This window comes from Vipera ursinii, assembly GCF_947247035.1.
Source record: "Vipera ursinii genome assembly, chromosome: W".
NCBI classification, from domain to species: Eukaryota; Metazoa; Chordata; class Lepidosauria; order Squamata; family Viperidae; genus Vipera; species Vipera ursinii.
In genome coordinates this window covers 27,393,651-27,420,945 of record NC_139522.1, presented here as the reverse complement: position 1 = coordinate 27,420,945, position 27,295 = coordinate 27,393,651, and the positions used below count along the sequence as shown (strand labels likewise).

General features: G+C 42.3%; 2 protein-coding genes across 2 annotated transcripts in view; one reads left to right on the top strand and one right to left on the bottom strand.

Annotated features, from left to right (window-relative positions):
- The window catches only part of LOC310648308 (cullin-1-like), a gene marked incomplete at its 5' end in the record, with an annotated part of 390,312 nt that overhangs the window by 235,484 nt on the left and 127,533 nt on the right, over positions 1-27,295 (bottom strand). Inside the window, one exon of the mRNA XM_083376075.1 lies at positions 22,943-23,033. Within this exon, the coding sequence (XP_083232201.1) occupies positions 22,943-23,033 (91 nt within the window). The remainder of the gene's footprint in view (positions 1-22,942; positions 23,034-27,295) is intronic.
- The window catches only part of LOC310648221 (uncharacterized protein), a gene marked incomplete at its 5' end in the record, with an annotated part of 797,336 nt that overhangs the window by 763,707 nt on the left and 6,334 nt on the right, over positions 1-27,295 (top strand). The gene's annotated exons all lie outside the window — the stretch shown is intronic.

Sequence of the window (27,295 nt, the reverse complement as noted above, 5' to 3'; positions counted from 1 at the left end):
GCTCCACCCATTCGATCCAGGAGATTGGGTGTGGATCCAATCTTTCACATGGAGATCCCTGCTACAACCAAAGTGGAATGGACCCTTTCAGGTCTTGCTGACCACCCAGACTGCTGTAAAGGTCGCAGAAAAGGACTCCTGGATCCATTGGTCCCACATAAAACCAGTGACAATCAACCTCAACACTGAGCAGAGCTCAATACCAAAGATACCACCTAGCAAACTCACAAGAAACCCAGAGACTGACGAGTGGGGACTAAAGACTCTATTTGAGACCAATGCAAACAACAGGGAATGGACAAATTGGGGGAGGGTTGAAACTCATCTTGAACCTTTTACTCCTTTGTTCTGTAATTAGCCCAGTAGATGGTCTCATAGGTACACACCTCCTCCCTAACAGGGAAAATGTCTGGAAATACTTAGCCCGACAAGTTCTGAACACAATTGATTTCTGTCTAGTGAGAGGAAAATCCGTTAAAGACATCTTAACAACTTGCCTCATAGTGTCACAAACGTCCTCTATGGGATGAAATCAGTTACCAGCAAACAGGAACAATTAACAGATGCTTTTATTCTGTGCAAAGAAAAAGTCAGCACGGGGAGTGAACTGCTCCCAGTGCTTTACATAGCCGCATAGGGATGTAGCCCCACCCCCAGCCCACAAGCCAGCATCTGGCAATAATACTACATAAGCCCTCCTCCTCCCCTGTAGTCCCTACCAGCAGTTCAAGCCCTAGCCAGCTGCCATGTCCTGCACCGCATCGAGCCACCTCCCTGCACTCTGCGTCCTGTGGGGACTCCCCTCCCCACAGTCACCAGTCTGCCCGTCATCGCGTCGCCCAGCAGCTGGCGGCCCCCTGGAACCAGCCGCAGTCTCTGCTGACGTTGGCCGACGAGAAGGTGCAGGAAATAAGGCAGCAACCAGTCCCGTCCTCCGCTGGGACACCCTGGACCGTGGAGAGGCCTCGACAGCTTCTACTCCCCCCCCTTGCTACAGCTCCGACTGGTGAGAGGACTCCGCAGGTGAGCTCCGAACTGCTGAGAGCCCTGGCAGCGTTGGTATCCAGTCCTGCAGCGGTGGCAGCTCCGCCAGGATGAGACGATGTGGGAGGGAGGTGGCAACCGGGCCCAGCCTCTGCCAGTGAGCCTCGGGCTGCGGAGGACCTACGGCAGCGGCAGCACCCACTTCCGTGGCGAGAAGGGCTGGGAGGGAGGCAGTGAGCTGACACGGAGTTTTCCCCCCCTCCGTTGTGTGTCGGGCCCACAGGACTTGACACATAGGAGTTGCCACACACCCACCACACTATACAAAACTATACCATGTTCAGAAATTTTCACCTTACCAGCACCTACCTCCACATAAAACTTCCCCTAGGATGGTTCCTGCTCTATGGAACTCAGGCATACTCATATGTCCCAGCTAACTCCACAGGGGGACCATGCACCCTTGGGTGATTAACCATCCTCATGCCCTCAGTAAGAAGGCAGCAGAAAAGAGACTTACACTTCCTAACACCAGACCACAATTCACAGCTTTACTTAACATGGCAGATAATGTTGCACTAGCCGCCTCACTGGTAGAGGTCTCAGGGTTGGCTGTGTGCAATTCCAGGAATATCAACAGCCTAGCCTGTATGTTGGCTAAAAGCCTCAACGCAACATCCCAAGCCTTAGGTGCACTAAACCGAGAGCTAAGGCAAGTTCGGGAAGGAACTCTTGAAAACAGGGCAGCCATCGATTATTTATTGCTAAGACACATTCATGGCTGTGAGGAATTTAGAGGCATATATCTATCTATCACAAAAGGGGTGAATTGTAAAGGAAATTCCCCCCCCCCCAGGAATAGATTTCCCCTCCAAGAATAGTCTCCTAAACAAAAGAAAAGAAAATCCCCATAAGAATTAGGCAGAAAGCCTTCCCTGTCTTTTCTCTGCTAGAATGGCCACCAGTTCAGCCTAAGGAAACTATGTTTCCATGCATAAAATACAGTGTTGCCATTCATGAAACCGGACTCCCATTCAGAAAAATATAATGTAACAGGTGATCTCCGAAAGACCAAGCCGATTACACAAAAGACCGAAACTGATAACCCATGCTAGGACCAAATTAGAAAAACAAAAACACCTATGTCCACACTTCCCTTTGCCCTCAAGGATCAGCCACGACATCACAAACAACAAAAGAAAAACTCATAACAGCAATTAAAATATTGCCTCCAGGCCTGAAAACACAGAATATATACTCACACATAACCAACACACTGAAAGAAAGGACTCAGAAGCATATAAAAATCAACTAAATCACCACCCCATTTTATCAGCTGCCCCCAGGAACAAACCCTGCTGTTGGGAAATAAACAGACCTCCTTTCATCTGAGCAAAAGTGTAGTCTTAATAACATCAATAGTTTGAAAACAGTACTTTATGGTTCATCCTTGGTAAGTGCTTGTGTGGTTGCAATTTTATTTTAGAATTTGTGGTTTAGTTCAGTGCATCACTTGTTTTGCAGCTGTTTTTCATGGTACTCTTTTTAAGTTTGGATACTGTCCTATTTGTAAGCAGATTGCTAGTTTACATGGACAGATTGCTTGTTTAGAGTTTTTAGTTTGTGCTCTTCAGGCTTAAATTAGGTGGCCAACTCAGATGGTGTATTCTACTGAGCTGCCTGACTATCAGCCCCCTCTTCCACAAACACCCTGCAGGAGAAAGGTAGTATGGACAACTGTTGGATCTGGCAGAGTGAGAGCTATGGACCACAAAACATGAAGCTTTTGGTGTGTCCCTGCATAATATAGTATCCTTCCTGAATTTAATAGGGATACTAAAGTGGCAGGTTCAGCTGTTTGTGAGGACAATGATGACTCAACTGAGCAGGGCATTGTGCTCCTTGAAGAAGAAATTGCCTTGGATAAGGAAAGGCCTGAATCAGGTATTGCAAATCAGACATGTGTGGTGAGTAAGGTATCTAAAAAGAGAAGCCACCTTCTGGTTGGTGGCTCAATTGTAAGAGTCAATTTAGGAAAGGATGTGGAGGTTTCGAAAGAGGTGAAGTGTCTGCCAGGTGCTACTGCCAGCAGAGAACAGGCACATTGTTAAGATAGTCAGGAATGCTAGTAAGGTTTGTGATGTGGTATTGTGCATCTTGGCACTAATGTTCTGTCCAAAAAAGATGTACTTTCTGTGCAGAAAGATTTCCAGAGTTTGGGGCAGGAACTTATAGGATAGGCTGTAGTCTTACTTTTTCAGAGGTTTTACCAGTGTATTTATTTATGTACTTATTTATGTATTTGTTTATTTAATGTATGGCAATGTTACATTAGCCAGGAGACTACAACACTAATAGAGTAGTAGTTTGGCTGCCTAAGACTGCTAGCCCTGTTTGATTCATGTTCACATGCTTTCCAAGGTGCGTCACAGGGGGCGAGCTAGCTCCGCACCAGAAAGACAAGTGGTTTTCCTGCAGTGTCATCCGGGGTCTTCTCCCTCCACTGAAGCTGCCTCGCAAATGGGCGTTGCAACTGGGAAGGTCAAGCGCCAGCAGGATTCTTACCGTCCACATGAAGCGCCAATCCACCTTTCCACTGAAGTGGTACCTATTTATCTACTCACATATAACATGCTTTTGAACTGCTAGGTGGGCAGAAGCTGAGGCGAGTGACAGGAGCTCAACCCACCACATAGTGCTCAGACTCGAACCGCTGGAGCAAAGACCATCTCCAACGTCATTAAGCCACTGAGCCACCATGCCTCTTTTTAACCTGTATATAAGGAGCAAAAAAGAAAATGTTCAGTGTGGATAAAGGAGTGGTGTAAAACTGAAGGTTTTGGTTATGTTAGTCATGATGTTTGCAGTTGGTCTGATGAAAAGCTGTATAAAAGAGATGGTTTGAATCCATCACAGAAAGGGACTCAGCTACTTTGCATTAAATTCAGAGGTTTTCTGGAGAAGCATTTAAACTGGATAATGGGGACAGAGTGTTAATGGATACAGAACATTTCTGTCCCCAGCAATCTAAAACTAATAGGGTTGTTGTTGTTTCTAACACAGATGCTTGTGCTGTTAAGAATATTAAGGTTGGGTGTGTGCCATACCATGTGCACTAATCAAATAAGTGGTAAAAAAGAAGGGGACCTCAGACACAAAACAGGTTATGTAGAATAAACACAGGGTCAGTCAAAAAGGACTCAAATGCCTATACACCAACGTCCAAAGTATGAGGAACAAACAGGGTGAACTTGAAATCCAAGTACATGAGGGCAGATACGATATTGTTGCCATTATGGAAACTTGGTGGGATGAAAGCCATGAATGGAATATACAGCCAGAGGGATTTAAATTGTTTAAAAGAAACAGACCTAATAAAATAGGATGTGGAGTTGTGCTATATATAAGTAATAACTACATCTCTACAGAAATGCAGCAGAACAATGATGAAAACCATCTTGAATGCATTTGGGTCAATATAAAAGGAAAAAAGAATGACATTGCCACAGGTGTGTACTACAGGCTATCCAACCAACCAGAGGAAATAGATGAACCTTTTGCTAGTCATTTAACTAAGGTATGTAGGAAGCACACCTCTACTCCGTGAGCTGCATTGGCTTCCGGTTGCCCTCCGGGTGAAATTCAAGGTGCTGGTTATCACCTATAAAGCCCTACATGGCCTGGGTCCGGGATATCTGAGGGAACACCTGCTGCCGGCATCAAACGCCCTTCGCCCAGTGCGCTCCCACAGGGAGGGTCTGCTCAGGGTCCCGCCGGTAAGAGATTGCCGGCGGGTGACACCCAGGGATAGGGCCTTCTCGGTGGGAGCGCCTGCCCTCTGGAACCAGCTGCCGGTGGAGCTGAGAACTGCCCCCGACCTCCGATCATTCCGCCGGGGCCTGAAGACTATTGGGCCCAGACTGAGGAGAAATTTTTAATTTGGGGTTCTTTTTAATTGAGTACAGGGTCAATTTAATATTTTTTAATTTGGTTCTTAATTTTTGTATTTTGGATTTTTAATTCCCTGTAAACCGCCCTGAGTCCTCAGGGAATAGGGCGGTATATAAATATAACTAAATAAATAAATAAATAAATAAATAAATAAATAAATAAATAGTAATGGGGGAATTTAACTACATCAACTGGGAGACACTCAGCAGCAAGTGAGAGATCAAACAGGTTCCTGATGAGCCTAGCTGACAACTTTGTCATCCAAAAGGTAGAGGAGGGAACTAGAGGGTCAGATATACTGGACTTAATTCTTCCTAACAGGGATGAAATGATAAAATGGGGTTAAGTTATAGGAATCTTGGGGTGTGTGTGGGGGGGAATTCAACATAATGCAACCACAAGCAATAGAACAAAGTCAAACAAGAGCCATGGACTTTAAGAGAGCTGATTTCAACAAACTTAGGGAGTGCTTGGGAAGGATTCCATGGATGAAAATCCTCAAGGGGAAAAAAACCAAGAAGCTTGGGAAAGTTTGAAAAGTGAGATGATAAAAGCCCAGTCTAGCACAGTACCAATGAAGGAGAAAAATAAGAGATCTCAAAAGAAACCAGCATGCCTGCACAAAGAACTCTCTGACAAACTGAAAGACAAAAAGGACAAGTATAAAAAGTGGAAAGAGGGGCACATACCTAAGGCAGAATATAGCATATAACCTGCAAAGAAGAACTCAGGAAAGCTAAGGCTCAAAATGAACTAAAAAGCTTGCAACAAATGTCAAAAATAAAAAAAAGTTTCTTTCAACATGTAAAAAGCAAGTTAAAAAGTCAAGGAAATGAATGGGAGAAAATAGCAAGGTGACCACTAGCAGGGAGAAAGCAGAACTGCTTAACTCATTTGTTGCTTCTGTCTTTACACAAAACAGTACAAACTATAAAAAAAATACAGGTGAAACTCAAAAAATTAGAATATCATGCAAAAGTTCATTTATTTCAGTAATGAAACTTCTGAGATTGTGGATCTGGGGTTTTCATGAGCTGTATGCCATAATCATCACAATTATGACAAATCACGGCTTGAACTATCTTGCTTTGCATGTAATGAGTCTATCTCAAATATTAGTTTCCCCTTTTAAGTTGCATTATTGAAATAAATGAACTTTTGCACGATATTCTAATTTTTCGAGTTTCACCTGTACTATGAAATGCAGATTAGGAATGCAAGTCAAAATAAGCAAGAAAATGGTAAGAGAACACATATCCAGTCTACATGAGTTCAAATCACCATGACCATATGGATCACACCCCAAGGGTCTGAAGGAGCTGGCATGTGTGATCTCTGAACCATATTTTTCAAAGATCCTGGAGCACCAGGGAACTACCAGACTAGAAAAGGGCTGATGTGGTTGACATCTTCAAAAAAGGGAAAAAATGGATCCAGGAAACTACAGAACTATCAGCCTGCCATCAATACCTGGGAACTTTCTGGAAAAGATTCTCAAGCAACAAATCTGTGAACACTTGGAGGCAAGAAAGTTATAACCAGAAGCCAACATGGGTTTGTCCAAAGCAGTTCTTGCCAGACAAATCTTATTGCATTCTTTGACAATGTGACAAAATTAGTGAAACAGCGAAATGCTGTGGATATAATTTACTTGGACTTCAGGAACGCATTTGATAAAGTAGACCACAACCTATTACTTGACAGGATAAACAAATGTGAGTTAGACAGCATCACCACCAGATGGATTTCTAACTGGCTGACAAACTACACTCAACGTGTAGTCCTCAATAGAACTGCATCTACATGGAGGGAAGTATGCAGTGGGGTACCCCAAGGCTCTGTCTTAGGCCCAGTACTCTTCAATATCTTCAAAACAATTTAGATGATGGAATAGAAGGGGAACTCATCAATTTTGCAGACGACACCAAGCGGGCAGGAATAGCCAACACTTCAGAAGATAGGCTCAAGATCCAGAAGGATCTCAACAGACTTGAACATTGGGCCCTATCTAACAAAATGAAGTTCAATGGTGAGAAAATAAAGTTCTACATTTTGGGAAGAAAAACCAAATGCACAGGTATAGAATAGGTGGTACCTGGCTCAATAGTAGAAACTGTGAGAGGGATCTTGGAGTCCTAGCACACAATCACTTAAATATGAACCAGCAATGTGCTGCAGCTGCCAAAAAGCCAATGCAGTCCAAGGCTGCATTAACAGAGGGATAGAATCAAGATCACATCAAGTGTTAGTACCACTTTATAATGCCTTGGTAAGACCACCCTTGGAATATTGCATTCAGTTTTGGTGGCCATAATATAAAAAAGTTGTTGAGAATCTAGAAAGAGAAGAGCTACAATGATGATTAGGGGACTGGAGGCTAAAACATATGAAGAACGGTTGCAGGAATTGGGTATCTCTAATCTAGTGAAAAGAAGGACTGGGGTTGACATGATAGCAGTGTTCTAATATCTAAGGGGCTGCCACCAAGAAGAGGGGCTCAACCTATTCTCCAAAGCACCTGAAGGCAAAACAAGAAACAATGGATGGAAACTAATCAAGGAGAGAGGCAACCTAGAAATAAGGAGACAGTTAGAAATATTAATCAGTGGAACAGCTTGCCCTCAGAAGTTGTGGGTGGTCCATCACTGGAGGTTTTTGAGAAGAGATTGGACAACCATTTGTCTGAAATGGTATAGGGTTTCTTGCCTGAGCAGGGGGTTGGACTAAAAGACCTCCAAGGTCCCTTCCAACTCTGTTATTCTGTTAAGATAGTGGACTGCCAAATGAATTCTTTGACAATCACCCACAATGGTTTTCAAGAGATAACAAAAATAATACTGCTGGCCTAAATTCAATGTCACTGATTTTTAAATGTAATCTTCAAATTCTGGGAGGTAAGGATAACAATTACGTATACCCGTACACATTTCACTAAGCCCACTCAAGTAGTGTGTTAGATCTCATCTGTGTATCAAGTTGTAAAACAGACCTCTTTTCAAAGGTCATTGTCCATCCAAGAGAAGAAAGCAATCATCAGCCAGTGAGCATGAAATTTTTGGGTCTTTCAGAATTAAGATCTTATAACATGGCTAATAGGTGGGTTATTAACAATTCAGAGGTGGGCTTCCGGTGGCGGCGCGGCGCCGAAGACAGCCTCCCCTGGCTGCCCGCGGCTCAGCTGTTTGTTTTTTCGCCCGAAACAGCGTTGATCAGCTGTTCGGGCGAAATTGAAGCCCCCTCCTCGGGAGAAGAGGAGGGGGTGAGGCCCCAGGTAGGGGTAGAGTTCTCCGAGGCCGCCTGAGCTTGGAGCTTGGGCGGCTGAAGGATCGAACTCCCCCGAAGCCTGGGTTGCTCCCAGCTGGCCGTCGTCTCTGCTCCGAACTTCCTGGAGCAGAGCCAGGCGTCTGCGAACCATCCCTGCCTGAAGAAAGGACTATGATTTAAAGGAGCAGGCAGAGCGGTACAAGAGGAAAAGGTGAAGAGGACTATTTTACCGTACTCTCTAACTTGTTGGACTTTTTAAACTTTAATTGAAAGTGCGTCATAATTGAGGATTAAAAGATGGCGGCTAAACCTCCCTCTAAAACTCTTCGGAGTGGAGGATCCTCGCCGGTGCAACAATCATCACTACAGGCATTGCACCCTCCTGAAGTGCTGACATCGAAGGATTTGCGAGATGCCTTGGATAAACATGCCCAGGTACTTTTGGAATCAATTAATCAATCAATTGCTGATAAATTTGCACAGATGGAGGAGAAATTGGAGAAATTTGAGGAAAGAATGGAAGAGAGGATGGAACAGAAGTACAGCGTGATGAAGGTAGACATTTTGACTTCAGTGCATAAAGTGGCGGAATGTGTGGAAGATTTAGATGAAAAAGTGGATGATTTGGCTCAAAGGAATGCTATACTAGAAGTAAAAGCACGGGAGAATGAAATTGAAAGAGGCAAGTTGGAAAGGGAGTTAAGCCATGCCCAATATTACCAGATGCAGTTTGCTGTCAGAATTAGAGGCTTAAAAGAGAATGTTAAAGAAGATTTAAAGCAGCTGATCTCTGAGGCTCTCGAAGGGGTATTGAACCAGCCAGCATCTGAAATAAGAGCAGCTATGGATAAAGTGTTTCGGGTGAATTCATGGATTGCCAGGCAGAGAAATTTGCCTAGAGATGTGGTGGTTTATTTTGCAAAAAGAGAAATTAGAGATCAAGTTATACAAGCTGCCTATGATGCTAAGGTTGTGATTGCTGAACAAGAAGTCTTGGTTTTAAAAGAAATTCCTCCAAGGATTTTAAGGGGAAGAAAGGACTATACATTTCTTGTGCAAGAGCTCAAGCAAAGAGATATAAGGTTCAGATGGGAGATTCCAGAGGGGCTGATGGTGATGTATGAAGGTAAAAGGTATAGGCTGATTACTGTGAAACAAGCACGTGATTTCTACAATAATGTCTTAAAAGCAACCCCATTAACGCTCCTGGAAGCTGGAAAGGGATCTGGAGAAGAAGAACAACAAGAGGAGGAAACAGAGGAAAATGGTGCTGGAGGAGATCAAGCTACAATCTCTTTGGATGATCCTAGAGAGCAAAGAGTGACGCGTGCTGCTTTAAAACGAGCAAAGAAAATAAAAGAACAAGATCAGCAAAAGTCTTCAGATTCTTCACAACGCATTCATAGCCAAGCTGTGGGAGGAGCACGGCCTAAAGTAACCAGTCCTATCAAAGCTGTGGTCCAAGAGCTTTTCGGGGATATACATGGCAACTAAATTTTTAACCTGGAATGTTAATGGACTAAACTCACCGCAGAAGAGGAAGAAAGTTTTTCAATATTTAAAACAATTTAAGATAGATGTTATATGCCTTCAAGAAACGCATATTAGAGTTTTGGATCAAAAGTATTTATTGAACTCGAGGCTGGGTACGCAATTTGTTGCTTCTGCAGAGAATAAGAAAAATGGAGTGGTTGTTTATGTTAAAAGTGCCTTAACAGCGGACCTAATTGAAGCAGATAAGCATGGAAGATATGTTATGATCGAGCTGTTGTTTGAAGGTAAAAAGACGCTTTTAGTTGGACTATATGCTCCCAATCAACAACAAGCTGACTTTTTTAGTTTACTTCATACAAAGCTTACCCAGTTGGATTATAAATCCTTTATTTTTATGGGGGACTGGAATGGAGTTATGGATGTACAGTTGGATAAGACTGGAGCCTTTAAACGCATTCCAAGTCACGCTAGACTGCCTAAATCTTTTTTTGAAATGAAGGATGACCTGGAATTGCGAGATATTTGGCGTGAGAGACATTTGCAGGAGAAGGATTATACATTTTATTCTGATAGACACCAATCTTTTTCGAGGATTGATTTTATTTTGTTGACTAATGATTTTCTTTTGAGAACTAAAAAGGTGAAAATCTGCGCAAGAATTATCTCTGATCACAGTCCAGTGTGGTTGGAGATTGATAAGGAAAGAGGAGATAGACGCTCATGGCGCGTAAATGAGAATTTGTTTAGAAATCAGAGAAATGTGGAAGAATGCAAACAGCGGATGAAGGATTTTTTTGAGATGAATATGAATAAGGGTACCTCTATGGATATGGTTTGGGATGCTAGCAAGGCCTATATGAGAGGGGTGTTGATATATATGAATAATAGACATAGACGTGCAGTGGAAACTAGAAGGAAAGAACTGGAGAATGAAATAAAGGAAAAAGAAAAGGCTTTGATTTTGAACCCAGAGGAGGTGAAGATCAAGGAGGCTATTAGACTGTTACGAGGACAATTTGATAAATTAATAGCTGATCAAGTGGCGACCAATCTGCGGTTTGCTAGGCATAATACTTTTTGCAATGCTAATAAGCCAGGCAGATGGTTGGCTTATAGACTGAGGAAAAAACAAAGGGCATCTAATATAGATAAGATTGAGTATAAAGGAAGGGTTGTGTATCAACAGAATCTTATTAAGGATGCCTTTGTGGATTTTTACTCGAAATTATATACTAAAGAGGACATTAATGCAAAAGATATTGATACGTATTTGGAGAAGGCTAGCATCCCGGTTCTTACGCAAGTACAAAAAGAGGGGATTAACCAACTGATTACAGAAGAAGAAATTTTTACAGCTATTAAGGAACTGAAGGTGGATAAAGCACCAGGCACTGATGGCTTGACTGCGGCCTATTATAAAAACTTACAATTAGAGATGATAAAACCGTTAAAGGAACTGTTCCAGACAATCCAGAGGGGGGGAAAGGTGCCCCCGTCTTGGAGAACAGATTTTATCTCTTTGATTCCGAAGGAAGACCAGGATGCTACTTTAGTTAAAAATTACAGACCGATATCGCTTTTAAATACAGATTATAAGATATTTGCTAAGGTTTTGGCTAATAGACTGATGAGGGTTCTGCAACAGGTGATTCATGGGGACCAAACGGGGTTTATTAGTGGAAGACAAATGAAAACTAATGTGAGACATATAGTTGATGTGTTAGAGTTTTTGGAAAGGCACAACCAGATCTCTGCTGCGCTAATTTTTTTAGATGCTGAAAAGGCTTTTGATCAATTGAACTGGCAATTTTTGTTGAAAGTTTTAGACAAAATGGATTTTGGGGAAAATTTTTTACAACCGATTAGGGCATTATACCAAAAACAAACTGCCCGAATTATAGTTAACAATAGTTTGACAACAGTATGTAATATTGAGAAGGGCACAAGGCAAGGGTGTCCGCTATCGCCCTTGTTATTTGTATTAACATTAGAGATATTATTGGTTAAGATTCGGAATTCGGAAAAAATTAAGGGGATACAAGTTGGAGATCAGGATTACAGATTGAGAGCATTTGCAGATGATCTGGTTGTTACAGTGACCCAGCCAGAGAACTCTGTTGTGGACCTGATGGAGATAATAACACAATATGGGAAGGTTTCTGGATTTAAAGTAAATATACAGAAAACTAAAATTTTGGCTAGAAATATGACAGTTTCGCAGAAGGCTCTCCTAGAAGGATTAACTGGATTTGAGATTGTTAAAAGGGTTAAATATTTGGGGGTGATTTTGTCGCCCTCTAATACAAAGCTATATAAAAATAATTATGAAAAGTTATGGGGGAAAATTCAAAAAGAACTGGAGAGTTGGGAAAAATTGCAATTGTCTTTGTTGGGACGGATTGCAGCAGTGAAAATGAATGTCCTGCCCAAATTTTTATTCTTATTTCAAATGATACCGATTCTTAAGAAAGACTCTAACTTGGAGGAATGGCAGCGTGGTATCAATAAATTTGTGTGGGCAGGGAAAAAGCCACGAGTTAAACTTAAGATTATGCAGGATACTCGTGAGAGAGGTGGCCTTAAAATGCCTAATTTTAAATTATATTATGAAGCTGCTGCACTAGTAGGAATAAGTGATTGGATTAATTTGACACAATCGAGGTTATTAAATCTTGAGGGCCATGATCTGTTGTTTGGCTGGCATGCATATTTGTTGTATGATAAGAAGGTAGATACTGTGTTTAGGATGCATATTTTAAGACAGGCATTGCTGAGAGTTTGGAAGAAGTATAGACATAAGTTAAGCAGCAAGATACCATTGTGGGCAATCCCAAAACACGCAATAGAAAATATACATGCTGGTTTCAAACATGATGAGACTACTTACAAGGAAATTTTAAGTTTGGAAAGGAATATTTGGTGCTTGAAATCATATAGTTTCTTGCGAGAAGAGAAGGTTGTTCAGACTTGGTTTCAATATATTCAGTTACAGGCCAGGTGGAAAGAAGACCAAAAAAATGGATTTGCAACGACTGATGAAAATTTGATAAAGCAAATTAGAAATCAAGGACCAGCACATATTAAACGGATATATCTTGCATTGATAGAGATCGATTCAGAAACAGAGCTTGTTAAGGATTGTATGATAAAATGGGCCCAAAATATTCAGGAAGTTATTACAATGGACATGTGGGAAAAGATCTGGGTGAGGAATGTAAAATTCACTCAAGCTCAAAGTCTAAGAGAGAACTTTTACAAAATGTTTTATAGATGGCATCTAGATCCTAAAAAGCTTGCAAGTATGTATCCGAATTATCAGCCTAAATGTTGGAGGTGTGGTGATGAAGAGGCAACATATTTTCACATATGGTGGACATGTAAAAAGGTCAAGGCTTTTTGGATAAAAGTCTGGTGGAATATGCAGAAGATTTTTAAACGGAGGATAAAGTTTTGTCCGCAATTTTTTTTGTTGGGAATAATTGTTGACGCTACAGTTGTGGACTCTAAGTTGATGTTGAATTTAGTTACGGCAGCAAGACTTTTGATAGGTCAATATTGGAAGAAAGAGGAACTGCCGACTATACAAGAGTGGATCTTAAAGGTTTCCGACTTGGCAGAGATGGCGAAGATTTCGGCCTATTTGAAAGATTACTCGCAAGAACATTATATTATGGAATGGAGAAAATGGATTGAGTTTATCCAGAATAAGTATAGGGTCAAGAAGTTTTATCTAGCATTTGAATAAGTCTTCTTTCGTTTTCTTTTTTCTTTTTTTATTTTGTCTTCTATATATATTTAATAATGCTAAGTTTTGTTTGATCCTATATAAGTTAGAGAGTGATGGATTTTAGAATTTATAGTTGTTAGTATATGGTTGTTTATGATTGCTTTTTTATATATATATACCTTGTATTTAGCTCTGGGAAGTCCGGGGGGGGAGGGGGGTTGGGGGGAGGTGGGGGGGAGGAGGGAGGGGGGGAGGGGGGGGGAAGGGGGGAGGTAGGGAGGGGAGGAGGGAGGGGGAAGGGGGTTTTTTAAAGGAAAACTGTATTTTTAAAACTTTTCAATTAAAAAAAAAACAATTCAGAGGTGAGTCAAAATAAAAGGTTGATATGGTCCAAAGTAGATACTAAGGCAATACTGAATAGACTTAAGTCAGAGAATGCTGTTAACTGGGCCCTAATAATCCAGTCATCCACGGCTGAGTGGCAGTCACTTTCCAATGCATTCAGCAATCTGGGTTATATGCTGAAAAAACATCTAATATTTAACACCCCCAAAAAAATATTCATACAGGTAGATCTCCTCAATTTGATAATGAAAACTATCCTGCTCAAAAAGATAATGCAGGCAGCCATGATAGTCACCCAGAGGCATGCCTCTAAATATCATTGAGGCATGCCTCAACTAGATCTCCCAAGAAAGCAGAACTCTTGAAACAAGCATTGTTTCAAAAGGAACTTTTATTGAAAGTTAGTGATAGCAGTAGAGCAAAGCAAGGTCTGAAGAATTCGTGCGCAAAAGGTTACATCATAATGCCCAGGCAGAACTCCTCCCTCCAGTGTCCAACCGTCCAGTTGAAATCCAGCCAATCCATAGGTGCTATGTTGTTTTGAGAACCTGGTGATTTAGCGCCCATCTCAAGGTCTCTCCCACTTTCATTTCCCAATGGTCCAAGGCTCCGTTGACTGGAGATAAGGCAGACGTCTTCAGGCCACATTCCTTTCTTACGGAGGAAGGCACTTTCACAGAGGACAGAGCAGAACAAGGCAGAGCAAGACAAATACATTCCCCAGCCCCCTCCCACCAGAATGGTAGACCCCGAAAAAGAGTATGTAATAATAAAATGCATGCAAGCAAATTAGAGCGGTCTGACAGGATGGCAGTAGTAGTGCCTATATATAAAAAAGGGAATAAAAGGGACCCTAGCAATTACAGTGCCATTAGTCTAATAGATCTTGTAGCTAAAATATACGCTATGTTCCTCCTGAGTAGAGTAAAGAGTTGGGTAGATGAAAAGTGTATTCTTGTAGAAGAACAAGCAGGCTTTAGACAGAGTCAATCCACCATAGATAATTGTGATGTCTTGAACCATCTAACTGCAAAATATGTCAGTAAGGGGAAACAAGAGTTTGCTGACTTTATAGACCTTAGTACAGCATTTGACACAATAAATAGAGAAATATTATGGAGGAAACTGATTGCATTTAAAATGGAACCCAGACTGCTGGCATTATACATCCACCTGTTTGAGAGTGCAGTTTGGAGTCAACGGGGCCATGACAAGCAGGATCAATACTTACAAAGGGGTAAGACAAGGGTGCATACTTGCATAACTGTTATGCAATCTGTACGTTAATGTCTTACCAAGACTTAAGAACACATACCAAACATGTTAAATGCACACTGCAACACCTTGCTATATGCCAACAATATGATATTACTATCATATTCACAAGTGGGGATCCATAGATAGTTAAGAATACTTGGCTCCTAGTCTCATAATAATTCTCTGATTATCACTAAATCAAAATAAATTATGTTTTTTGGAAAACAATACCATAAACATAGATGGCTAATAGAGCAAGTAAATTGTAAGGACCTGCCTTAATTAATTCTCCCAAGAAAGCAGAACTCTTGAAACTTGTATTGTCTCAACAGGAACTTTTATTGGAAGGTATTGATAGCAGGATAGTAAGGCAGGATCTGAGGATTTCCCGCGCAAAACATTACATTAAAAGAACCATTTCAAACCCCACCCCAAATATCCATCCGGATGGTTTGAATTGAACCAATCCATAGGTGCTAAGTTGTTGTGGGAAAGAACCAATAAGGCGCCGTTCTCAAGGCTGTCAGGTTTCTCCGCGGCTTCTTCCCATCCAACTGGAGATAAGGCAGATGGCTGGAGGCACATTCCTTTCACACCCCAAAGTAAGATACTTCAAAGAGGATAGAACAAAGCAAAGGAAGTACATTGCAGAACACCTTAGGTTCCCCCTCCCCCATAGAATGGCAGAAGCCAAAAATGAGAACATAAGGATGAAATACATTGAGGGACTGACATGCCACCGCCTTTAAAAAAAGAGAGATCCACCTTGAGAAAATAATAACAGGAAGAGAAAATGAAACATAGCAGTTAGTCAGGTTTATCAGGGTAATGAGTATGAAAATGTTTAAGCAGTCTAGGGGCCCTCACATGCTTCTTGTGTACCCACTCATTCTGAGATGCCAGGAGGCCCTTCCATGCCACCGAGTATTGGGTAGACCCATAGTGCTTTCTGGAATCTAAGATTTCCCTTATTTCAAAATGTTGTTCCCCTTCCACCATAATCAGTTGTGGTGGAGGGACTACTGCTGGCCTTAAGGGCAAACTTGTTTCGGGTTTTAGCAAACTACAGTGGAATACCAGATGGACCTGTCTTAATGTTTTAGGGAGTTCAAGCTCTACTGTGACTGGTTTGATGATGCGTTTAATAGGGAAGGGACCCATGAATTTTGGCCCTAACCGCTTTGAGGGCTGCAGTGACTTCAGAAACCTAGTAGAGAGATATACCCTGTCCCCCACCCTAAAAGGCTTGGGCTCCACCCTTTTTTATATGCCTGGGCTTTTCTAACAGCTGGCCACATATTTTGCAATTGCATGATCCACTCTTTAAGGGAAGGGATGGTAGGTTCATTGATAGGTAATTCAGACATCGGGCTGAAACTCTGTCCTGTAGCCACTTGGAAAGGTGTATAACCAGTACTGGAATGCACTGCATTGTTATAGGCTACTTCAGCAAACGGTAAGAGGTCAGTCCAATTGTCTTGTTGGTAGTTTATGATGCATCTCAGGTATTGTTCTAGTACTGAGTTTGTTCGTTCTGTCTCCCCATTCATTTGAGGATGATGACTGGATGACAGTGTAGATTAATATGTAATCCAGGTACACCAAAAACCTTTTGTACAAATGCTCATGGAGAACCTCGTTAATTAGTTGCATAAATACTGCGGGTGCTCCCTGTAGCCCAAATGGAAGTACTTTGAATTGGAAGCACCCCAGGGGGCAGTTGAAAACGGTTTTCCACTCATCCCCCTCCTTGATTCTAACCCAGTAATACGCTTCCCGCAGATCTAACTTGGAGAAAATCTTCCCTTTTGAGAGGTGGGCTAGCATGTCTTTCGTGAGCGGCAAGGGGTAGACATTGTCCATGCACACGGTGTTCAAACACCTATAATCCATGCAGACGAAGAAACCCATCTTTCTTTTCTTGAAATAGCACCAGAGTGGCCATTTTCGGTTTGGCCAGTTGAATGAACCTGCAGTTCTTCTAACTCTCAGGGGGTCATCAAATAGAGCTTGGGTTTTGGTAACTTAGCTAAAGGGATGATCTCAATGGCACAGTCTGTGTGACAGTGGGGGGGGGGGCAACTCATCAGAGTCTTTGTTGCTAAAAACCTCAGCCAGGTCCTGGTACTCCTGAGATATGCCTTCTAATTCTCGATTGTTGAGTGCTGCCACCACTTTGTGCTCAAGCTTCACTTCGGGGCTGCAGTGACTATCGGGCGAGTGGGGTTTCCCTTTTGGAAATGTCAAGTTCCCCTTTCTCCAGTTCACCCGTGGGTTCTATTTTTTTAACCAGGCCAGTCCTAGGATTAGGGGCCATTCCATGTCGGGGGTCACTATAAAAGTCAAAGTCTCAGTTTGCTCCCCCATGATTAATTTCATGGGCATCGTGGCAAGGGTGGCCGGGACGCCCCCTGCAATAGACCCCTCTAATTGAGCAAACGAAATTGGCTTCTTTAGTCTCCTTACAGTAATCCTCAGATTCCCCACCAGGGTTGGGCTTATTAAACATCTGGTGCAGCCTGAGTCCAGTAAGGCCTTCAGGGCCACCTTCTTCTCCATACCTGGGATTAGCAGTTTTATGGGCCTGTTAATTGATTCGATGGGTCCACTTACCAAGGGTTCATCATCATAGTCGCTGTCAGACCTCTCTGGATCCTTCTCTGGTGGGGTCATAGTTCCCCCTCCCGATTTCTCGGTGGGTTAGAACTCCACGACCTCAGTGTTCTTCATCGCTGTCTCCCTGGGGTGCTGGGGGGTTCTGATGGGTTCCTCCCCCCAGATATGTCTCCTTTTCTCACCGGAGTTTTCAAATGACACTCTGTGGCTCAATGACCCTCTTTGCCGCATTTAAAGCAGGCAGTTGAGCGCGGGGTCACTGCAGGGGTTTTTGTCGTCTCTTGTTTCCTCTCCGGTGGGGAACGTTTCTACGCTTGACCAAAACAATGTTGATCTCTGCTTCCTCGGCTAGGATGCACCAGTCGTGGAGGTGGGCAGGGGCTCCCCGGGCAATACAAGCATGGTAGAGGTCAATGTTCAGCCCATATTTGAAGCAACTCACTAGGATGTCCTATGGCCGGTAGAGATGGTAAGCCAGGTATCAGAATTCTTTGGTGTATTTGGTCACGGGGCGTCAGCCCTGCTTGACAGTCTTAATGCAATCCCTGGCTTTCCAGTCAGCCAAGGGACCTTTGAACCACCGTCTCAGTGCTGCCATGAATCAGTTGAAGTTTCGAAGCTCGGGTGCCTCGGCATTGTGCAGGGTCACCATCCACCAAGCCGCTGTGCCTTCCAGGGCCAGGGTGATGACCCTGACCTGGGCACCGTCACTAGGGAGCTCTTGGCCATACTCCTGCATGTAGGTCAGCACATGGACCAGGAAAAAACCCAGTTGCTGTGGGTCCCCATCATATTTCACACCAAGGGGGGGTCATCTTACACTCGGGATGGTGGGTCCCCCTCTTTTGGGTCTGCGCCCATCACCACTGGCTGGTGTGGCTCGAGCTGGGGTCATCACTGCGGTCATGGCTCCCGCGGTGTCAGCGTTGTTGGTAGAGGTTCCTGGGTTGGAGGGTTTGCTTCCCCTTCCAGCCTCCTCCTCCGGCCTCTCCTCAACCTTCTCTCAGCAGGCATCTGCCTCTTCCTCCTTAAGGTTTTTGAAGGCCTCCACCATCAAGTTTATTGCTTGCTTAAGTCAAGCTCAAGTCGGCCTTTCGTCCTCTTCTCCACTAAGGTTAAGTGAATGCTCCATTTTACGTCTCCATCCTGGCTTGCGTCTGCTATGGTCAATGGTCACTTTCTGAGACCTTCCTTCCCAGTCCTCCTTCTTCCTGATGTCTGCTAAGTTGTTGTGGGAAAGAACCAATAAGGCGCCATTCTCAAGGCTGTCAGGTTTCTCCGTGGCTTCTTCCCATCCGACTGGAGATAAGGCAGATGGCCAGAGGGACATTCCTTTCACACCCCAAAATAAGATACTTCAAAGAGGATAGAACAAAGCAAGGGAAGTACATTGCAGAAGACCTTAGGTTCCCCCCCCCAATAGAATGGCAGAAGCCGAAAATGAGAGCATAAGGACGAAATACACTGACAGTCTGACATAAATATCTTTTCCTACTTAGAGGTAGTTTTCTCTGAGACTGGATCTTGGCTTCCGTATCATCCAAGGAACTCACTTAAGAGCAAGGGGCACAAAGGAATCTACTCCTTAAACTAAAAAACCACAGTCACCCAGGTACACTAGCCCCAATTATTAAAGTCTATAAGGCCAAGATCATCCCTCTTCTCTTATATGGAACTGAAGTCTGGCACTTAAAACAAACCTCAATACTAGAACAAACACAATCACAACAGTTGAAAAGTATCTTGATATGTGGATAAAAGAACTTGAGCTGCCACATTTAAAGCCGAATTGGGAATTCACACCATTTGTTCCCTGTCCAAAGTCAGGGCATATAATTATTGGACTAAAATCAATGCTGTGGAAACAGATTACCAAAATTACGTCTGAACAGACAAAATCTCAATCAAAGGCCTCTTGGTATGGACAACTGATAAACTACAACAGAAGCTGTAGTCTTCCTGTATCTTATACAACTGGAGAGCAAGCCAACAAGATCGCTGCACAAAGAATCTTAGATATAGATGCACAGAGAGACATAGCCAACCTCAGCAAGGTAGGCTCACTGAAATGGATGAGCTGTTATAAATGCATCTTCCAAATTGCCAAGTAGCTAAAAACAGAAATGCCAAAACTTGCTGGAGGTATTTACGCACACAAGGGAGAAGGGCGGTATATAAATTAAATAAATAAATAAATAAATAAATAAAAATTTGAGTAGCTAGACACAATTTATTTATTTATTTATTTATTTATTTATTTATTTATTTATTTATTTATTTATTTATTTTGTATGCCGCCCTTCTCCCGAAGGACTCAGGGCGGTGAACAGGGCAGTACATATTAAAAAACAAAATACAAAAATTAAAAAAGATTAAACAAAATGCCCACGAATAAGTTAAAACACATTAAAAAGTAGGTTAAAACACATTAATAAAACCCAACCCCATCCCATCAGGCCAGGCCAGCTTGTTTGAAGAGGTAAGTTTTGAGATCGCGCCGGAAGGAGCGGAGGTCAGGCGCCATCTGGAGCTCGACCGGAAGATGGTTCCATAAATCCGGCGCGCCCACAGAGAACGCCCTCCCCCTGGGGGCCGCCAGTCGGCATTCTTTGACCGGTGGCACCCTGAGGAGGCCCTCTCTGTGGGAGCGTACTGGGCGGAGGGAAGTTGACGCCGGCTGCAGGTGTTCCCCAAGGTATTCCGGACCCATGCCATGTAGGGCTTTGTAGGTCATTACCAACACCTTGAATCTCACCCGGAAGACAACTGGAAGCCAATGCAGCTCACGGAGCAGAGGTGTAACATGGGAGTGTCGGGAAACTCCCAACACAACTCTCGCAGCTGCATTCTGTACCAGCTGGAGCCTCCGAGTGGTCTTCAAGGGTAGCCCCATGTAGAGAGCGTTGCAGTAGTCCAGACGAGAGGTCATGAGCGCGTGAGTGACCGTACGTAAGGCATCCCGGTCTAGATAGGGCCGCAACTGGCGCACCAGGCGAACCTGGGCGAAGGCCCCCCTAGTCACAGCTACTATATGGTCTTCTAGAGAAAGCTGTGAATCTAGGAGGACTCCCAAGTTGCGAGCCCTATCTACAGGGGGTAATAACTCACCCCCCATACAGAGAGATGGGATATCCTGAATATCCCGAGATGCCGGTACGCACAGCCACTCGGTCTTGTCAGGGTTGAGTCGAAGCCTGTTCCTCCCCATCCAGACCCGAACCGCCTCCAGGCAGCGGGACATCACGTCGAGGGCATCACTGGGGTGGTTTGGGGTCGAAATGAAAAGCTGGGTATCATCAGCATACTGATGATACCCAACTCCAAAACCACGAATGATCTCACCCAGCGGTTTCATGTAGATGTTGAACAGGAGAGGTGAGAGGACCGACCTGAGGGACTCCACAAGCGAGAGGCCTCGCGGTCGACCTCTGCCCCCCTGCCAACACCGACTGCGAGCGTCCCAGGAGATAGGAGGAGAACCACTGAAGGACCGTGCCTCCCACTCCCAATCCCCTGAGACGCCGCAGCAAGATACCATGGTTGATGGTATCGAAAGCCGCTGAGAGGTCTAATAGGACTAGGACAGAGGAATATCCCCTGTCCCGAGCCCTCCAGAGATCATTCACCAGAGCGACCAATGCCGTCTCCGTGCTGTACCCGGGCCTGAAGCCCAATTGGTACGGGTCTAGATAATCCGCTTCATCCAGAACCAGAGGAAGCTGATGCGCCACCACACTCTCAACAACCTCAATGGTCAAATATGGATGATTTAACCAAGTTCCTTATAACAAATGTGTTTGCATTTGTGGAACTACAGCAATAGAAGTTCTACCACATAAATTATTTGATTGTCAACTGTATAAAGAAGAGAGAGATCAGCATCTTGGATGACACATTAGACGAACTATTGGGACCCTCATATTAGAACTACATATTTTATTTGTGGTCAAAAGCAAAAAATCACATACAACACAGCCCTTTATTTAAATAAAACAGTCCAGCTGAGAGCTACATATGTGGGTCTGATTGGGATAAATTGTACGGGTGACTCAGAAACATGATATTGCATTCCTTATTTATCCTTTTTGTTTCTTGTACTTCACTTTTACATATGGTTCTATTGTGTCATGTTTTATGTTTTATCTTGTATTTTGATATGGGCTATGGGCTAATCAGTAACAATAAATACTGTTTCACAGAAGTTTTATTCCTTGGATTATTTCCAGAGCAGAAAGCTGGAAATCTTACGTAATACACCCCTGATCTATCATAGATTTTCAGTACCAAATGTACTAGTATTGGGCAACAGAATATTAATTTATCAGGCTATTTAATTAATTGGAATAAGTCAGTTAAGACATCTCTTGATTTTAAAACCTGGTCCATCTGTATTAACAGCATCTGAAACTCCTGAATTTTTAAACTACTGGAATATCCCATATTAACAGATCAATGGCTAAATTTTAAAGAATATTATGTGTGATATGATCTCTTGAGACTAATTTAATGAACTATTTCCCCCCATTTACTAGATACCTCAAATAATATTTTAAAAGGGCTGCCTATCATCCTTGATATGAGTTAAATATGAAATGGACACTTGGACACTTAACTCATATGAAATGAGCTTATCCCACAATTGCTGTTTTGGTTCAATATCCATAAGTGTGTTATTATGGCATTATAAAGATCAATACAGTTAAAAGATATGAATTAACTTTGAATTACATACCTAAAGCCTGGAACTCATCAGCACATGATTTATCGCTTTATCAACCATGGGGGCCAATAGAAAAAGATTAATCATTTATGTTGGAAAAAAGTGTGACACTTGACAGTATGGATCAGTTATTTATACACATACACATATACACAGTATATATGTTTTTTTAAAAATAAAGCGGCTCCTCTGAGATGTAATGCAAAGACCAAAATCAACAGTCAAGCTTTAATCTTGTGTTTAAAGGTTAGACTGAATAATTTCCCATGTGTAACAAGTTTTGTTTCTTTTTTCTATTTTACTTGTATGTTTTCCCCTTTTTTCTACATTAAAACAGTAATAAAATTTAAAATGCTTCTGAATCCACAGAAAAGCGAAAGTAGAGTAGAAACATCCCCCAATTTCTACTTTTAACAGGCTTAGGGAGCTCCTAAAATGGGCCTAAAAGAGATGTGGAATAGATACAAATATTACATATTTCAAATTACTTCACATAGAAGTAAGAAGGGACCATATACAAACCACATTTTAAATTTTACAACGATAGCATTAAAAAACCCAACTATCATTAATTTTAATTTTACCATAAGATTGTACAACTCCACTGATCAGTCTTGTATTGATGGTTTCACCATATCTTTCTTTTTCAATCAGCTTCAACACAGCATTTGTTACCTTTGAAAATAAGAATTAGGCAAACATACAAATTAACAATTTGAATAATATGTGGGATCCTTATATAGAGAGGACACTTCAGGTCCCTGAGCTGCATGAAATTCCCCAAACCCTTGGATGTTATCCCTAGATCCTCCCCAAAAGTTGCACCAAAATATTAAGTTTAATAAAATAGAAGAAAATTAATACATTAAAATAATAAGTTTACACTAAATACATGGAAAGACTAATTTGAACTCTATGTAATGATTATTTAAAGTAAATACAGTGAGGGAAAAAGTATTTGATCCCCTGATTTTTTATGTTTGCCCACTGACAAAGAAATGATCAGTCTATAATTTTAATGGTAGGTTCATTTTAACAATGTGAGACAGAATAACAACAAAAAAATCCAGAAAAATGCATTTCAAAAAAGTTATAAATTGATTTGCATTTTAATGAGTGAAATAAGTATTTGACCCCTTTGCAAAACATGACTTAGTACTTGGTGGCAAAACCCTTGTTGGCAATCACAGAGGTCAGATGTTTTTTGTAGTTGGCCACCAGGTTTGCACACATCACAGGAGGGACTTTGTCTCACTCCTCTTTGCAGATCTTCTCCAAGTCATTAGGGTTTCGAGGCTGACGTTTGGCAGCTCGAACCTTCAGCTCCCTTCACAGATTTTTTAAAGTTTTATTAATTTTTAAGAATTACAATCTTTAAAAAGGTAAAGGTAAAGGTTCCCCCGCACATGCGTGCTAGTTGTTTCCAACTCTAGGGGCTGGTGCTCATCTCCGTTTCAAAGCCGAAGAGCCAGCGCTTGTCCGAGGACGTCTCCGTGGTCATGTGGCCGGCATGACTAGATGCCAAAGGCACACGGAACGCTGTTACCTTCCCACCGTAGTGGTCCCTATTTTTCTACTTGCATTTTTACGTGCTTTCAAACTGCTAGGTTGGCAGAAGCTGGGACGAGTAACAGGCGCTCACTCTGCTACGCGGCACTCGGGATTCGACCCGCCAAACTGCCGACCTTCTGATCGACAAGCTTAGCGTCCTAACCCACTGAGCCACCGCTTGGTAAACAACATGTTGTCTGAGTTCACATATTTAACATTAACTTCTTCAATATAAATCTATTCAATACTGCACAATCCAGTATTTTCCCCCTGATCCTTTCTTCCCCATATTTTTCCATTTTCCCCACATTACACAATTATAATTCTTGGTACTACTGATGTATACAAAGTTAGATATAAACGTCTTCATCATATTTTACTAATATTATACAAATAACAATAATATCAGTTAATAAATCAATATCCTGTTTTTTGTGCTCTTGTTAAAGTTTGATTTCCCATAATTATTTAAAGTATCTTTGTCAGTTATGATTTTCTCAATATTAATTACATTTATATCGCTAAACATTTTATTCATACCAATCCTCTTATTTCATGTTTCCCATATCAAAAGAAAAAAATGCTATTTTAATTCTAAATCATAACTTTCATTATAAAAGTCTAATTATATCTAAGGGTCATCCTTTCTTTTAATCATATTCAAAGAAGTATTTAAACATGTGATGCCCCCTCTAATAGGTCAAATCTTCTATTTTATAAATCTAACTCTCACTTTCTTTCTTTGCCAAGTAGCTTTCCAAGCCAAGGCAATTAAATCACCAAGGAATTTTATATTTTTATGAAAGTTGCTTGGCATGAGGAAGACAATTAAGGTAGGATATTTTTTGGGGGGGGGGAATTCTGCCCATTTATGTTCCTTAAGCAACTCCCACTTTCCTTCTCCCTCAATTTCTCCCCCCATCTTTTGTCTCCCAAATTGTAACATTTCCCCTGACAGCTCTATGTTCCATTCCCCAAAATCTTCTTCCTTGTCTTCAGGTGCATCTTGCAGACTTAAAGGGTACAGGGTCTTTTGCATTTTCATTGTTATGGGTAAGTCTTGCAGTATTTTATTTGTGTATGGTAGTTTATATGTCCCTTCTTTCATCTCTTCTGTCTCTAGGTCCATTTCCTCTGCTTCATCTTCCAATCTCTGGTCTATTTGTTCATACTTTGTAGTCGTTGTCTGGGAACTTTCTAGTTGTAGATTTAATTTGGAGATTTGCTCATTTATATTATCTAAATTATTTTTAGTCGCATTATGGCTTCTTTTTATGTCCTCTTTGTATGCAACAATTGTTTGGTGACTTAGTTGTAGAGTAGAGTATATTTCCTTCTGAAGGGTGTTTGTTTTTTCTTGAGGTATTGTTCCTGGAGATCCTCTAATATCACCAGTCTCAGTAAGAGTAGAACAAAGTTTCCTCTAGCTTTCTGGTCTTTATATTTTTATTTTTTTATTTTAATTCCATTTATATCCCGCCCTTCTCCGAAGACTCAGGGCGACTTACAAGCTTAGCAGTAGCCTTCATTCTATGTATATACCTGCTTATTAGGGCTTTCATACACCCTCCAAGCGGCATTATTACAAAGTCAGCTTATTGCCCCCAACAATCTGGGTCCTCATTTTACCTACCTCGGAAGGATGGAAGGCTGAGTCAACCTTGAGCCTGGTGGGATGCGAACCTGCACTAATTGCAGGCAGCTGGTGTTACTTAAGGAGGCATTAGCCCACTGCTCCACCAAGGCTCTAGCCTCTATGTAGCCTTTATAATCCAATAGATTCCAGAATACAGGTCCAGTCCCAAAAGCAATATTTTATTGTGATCCTTTGTCTCAGGCATCCAAAAATTGTCAGTCAGGCAAAGATATAATCCACAATGTTCAAAGTGTTCAACCTCCGTGAAAAGCTCAAAAAGTCTCTCCCAGGCAGACGTAATCAAAGGTCAAATTTTTCTTTCTCTCCCAATAGCTCTTGAGATTAAAAGTCCAAGCTCAATAAGTGTTTATATTCCAAAAAGGTGAGGATGATAAGTATGCCAAAATAGTTTTATTTTATTTTATTTTTTTATTTTAATTCCATTTATATCCCGCCCTTCTCCGAAGACTCAGGGCGGCTTACAAGCTTAGCAGTAGCCGTCATTCTATGTATATGCCTGCTTATTAGGGCTTTCGCCCCCTCCCAAGCGGCATTATTACAAAGTCAGCTTATTGCCCCCAACAATCTGGGTCCTCATTTTACCTACCTCGGAAGGATGGAAGGCTGAGTCAACCTTTCCTTTATTGCCAGCTGTTCTCCCTTAAACTAGGAGTCACCAAGCAGCCAGGAAGCTAGTTGTAGTGCTGTACTCAAATCCACCACTAGATGTCAGTCAAAATCCATTTTCTACTCTTAAGATGAAGGATTGATTTCTTATATTTCACCTCAATATTTTTTTCCCAAAGAGAAAATCTTAACAATTATCTCAGTTCTCAAATTTCAAAACTGTAGCTTTATTTATTTATTTATTATTTGACTTATATACCGCCCTATTCCCGTAGGACTCAGGGCGGTTTACAGGGCAATTAAAATCATACCATACAAAAGTTAAAAAAAAATAAAACAATTAATTAAATTTAAAGCCCAATGTTTAAAAAGTTACAACATTAAAACCCAATTAAAACCCCTCAGTCTAGGCCCGACAGCTCAAAGAGACAAGTTTTCAGGTCCCGGCGGAATGAGCGGAGGTTGGAGGCAGTCCTAAGTTCCATCGGAAGTTGGTTCCAAAGGGCAGGCGCACCCACAGAGAAGGCCCTCTCTCTGGGAGTCACCCGCCAGCAATCCTTCACCGGCAGTACCCTAAGAAGGCCCTCCCTGTGGGAGCACACAGGACAATGGGAAGTTGATGCCGGCAGCAGGTGCTCCCTCAGATCATCCGGACCCAAGCCATTTAGGGCTTTATAGGTCATCACCAGCACCTTGAATCTCACTCGGAGGACAAACGGAAGCCAATGCAGCTCATGGAGAAGAGGTGTTACACGGGAGTATCGGGAAACTCCCATCACAACTCGCGCGGCCGCATTCTGCACCAGTTGAAGCCTCCGAGTGGTCCTCAAGGGCAGCCCCATGTAGACAGCGTTGCAGTAGTCTAGCCAGGAGGTCACGAGCACATGGGTGACTGTGGGTAGGGCATCTCGGTCCAGATAGGGCCGCGACTGGCGCACCAGGCGAACCTGGGCAAAAGTCCCCCTAGTCACGGCTCCTATATGATCTTCAAAACTGAGCCGTGAATCCAGGAGGACGCCCAAGTTGCGAGCCCTATCAACGGGGGGTAACACCTCACCCCCCATCATTAATGATGGAACAAACTGGTTAACCCGAGATGCTGGTATGCACAGCCACTCAGTCT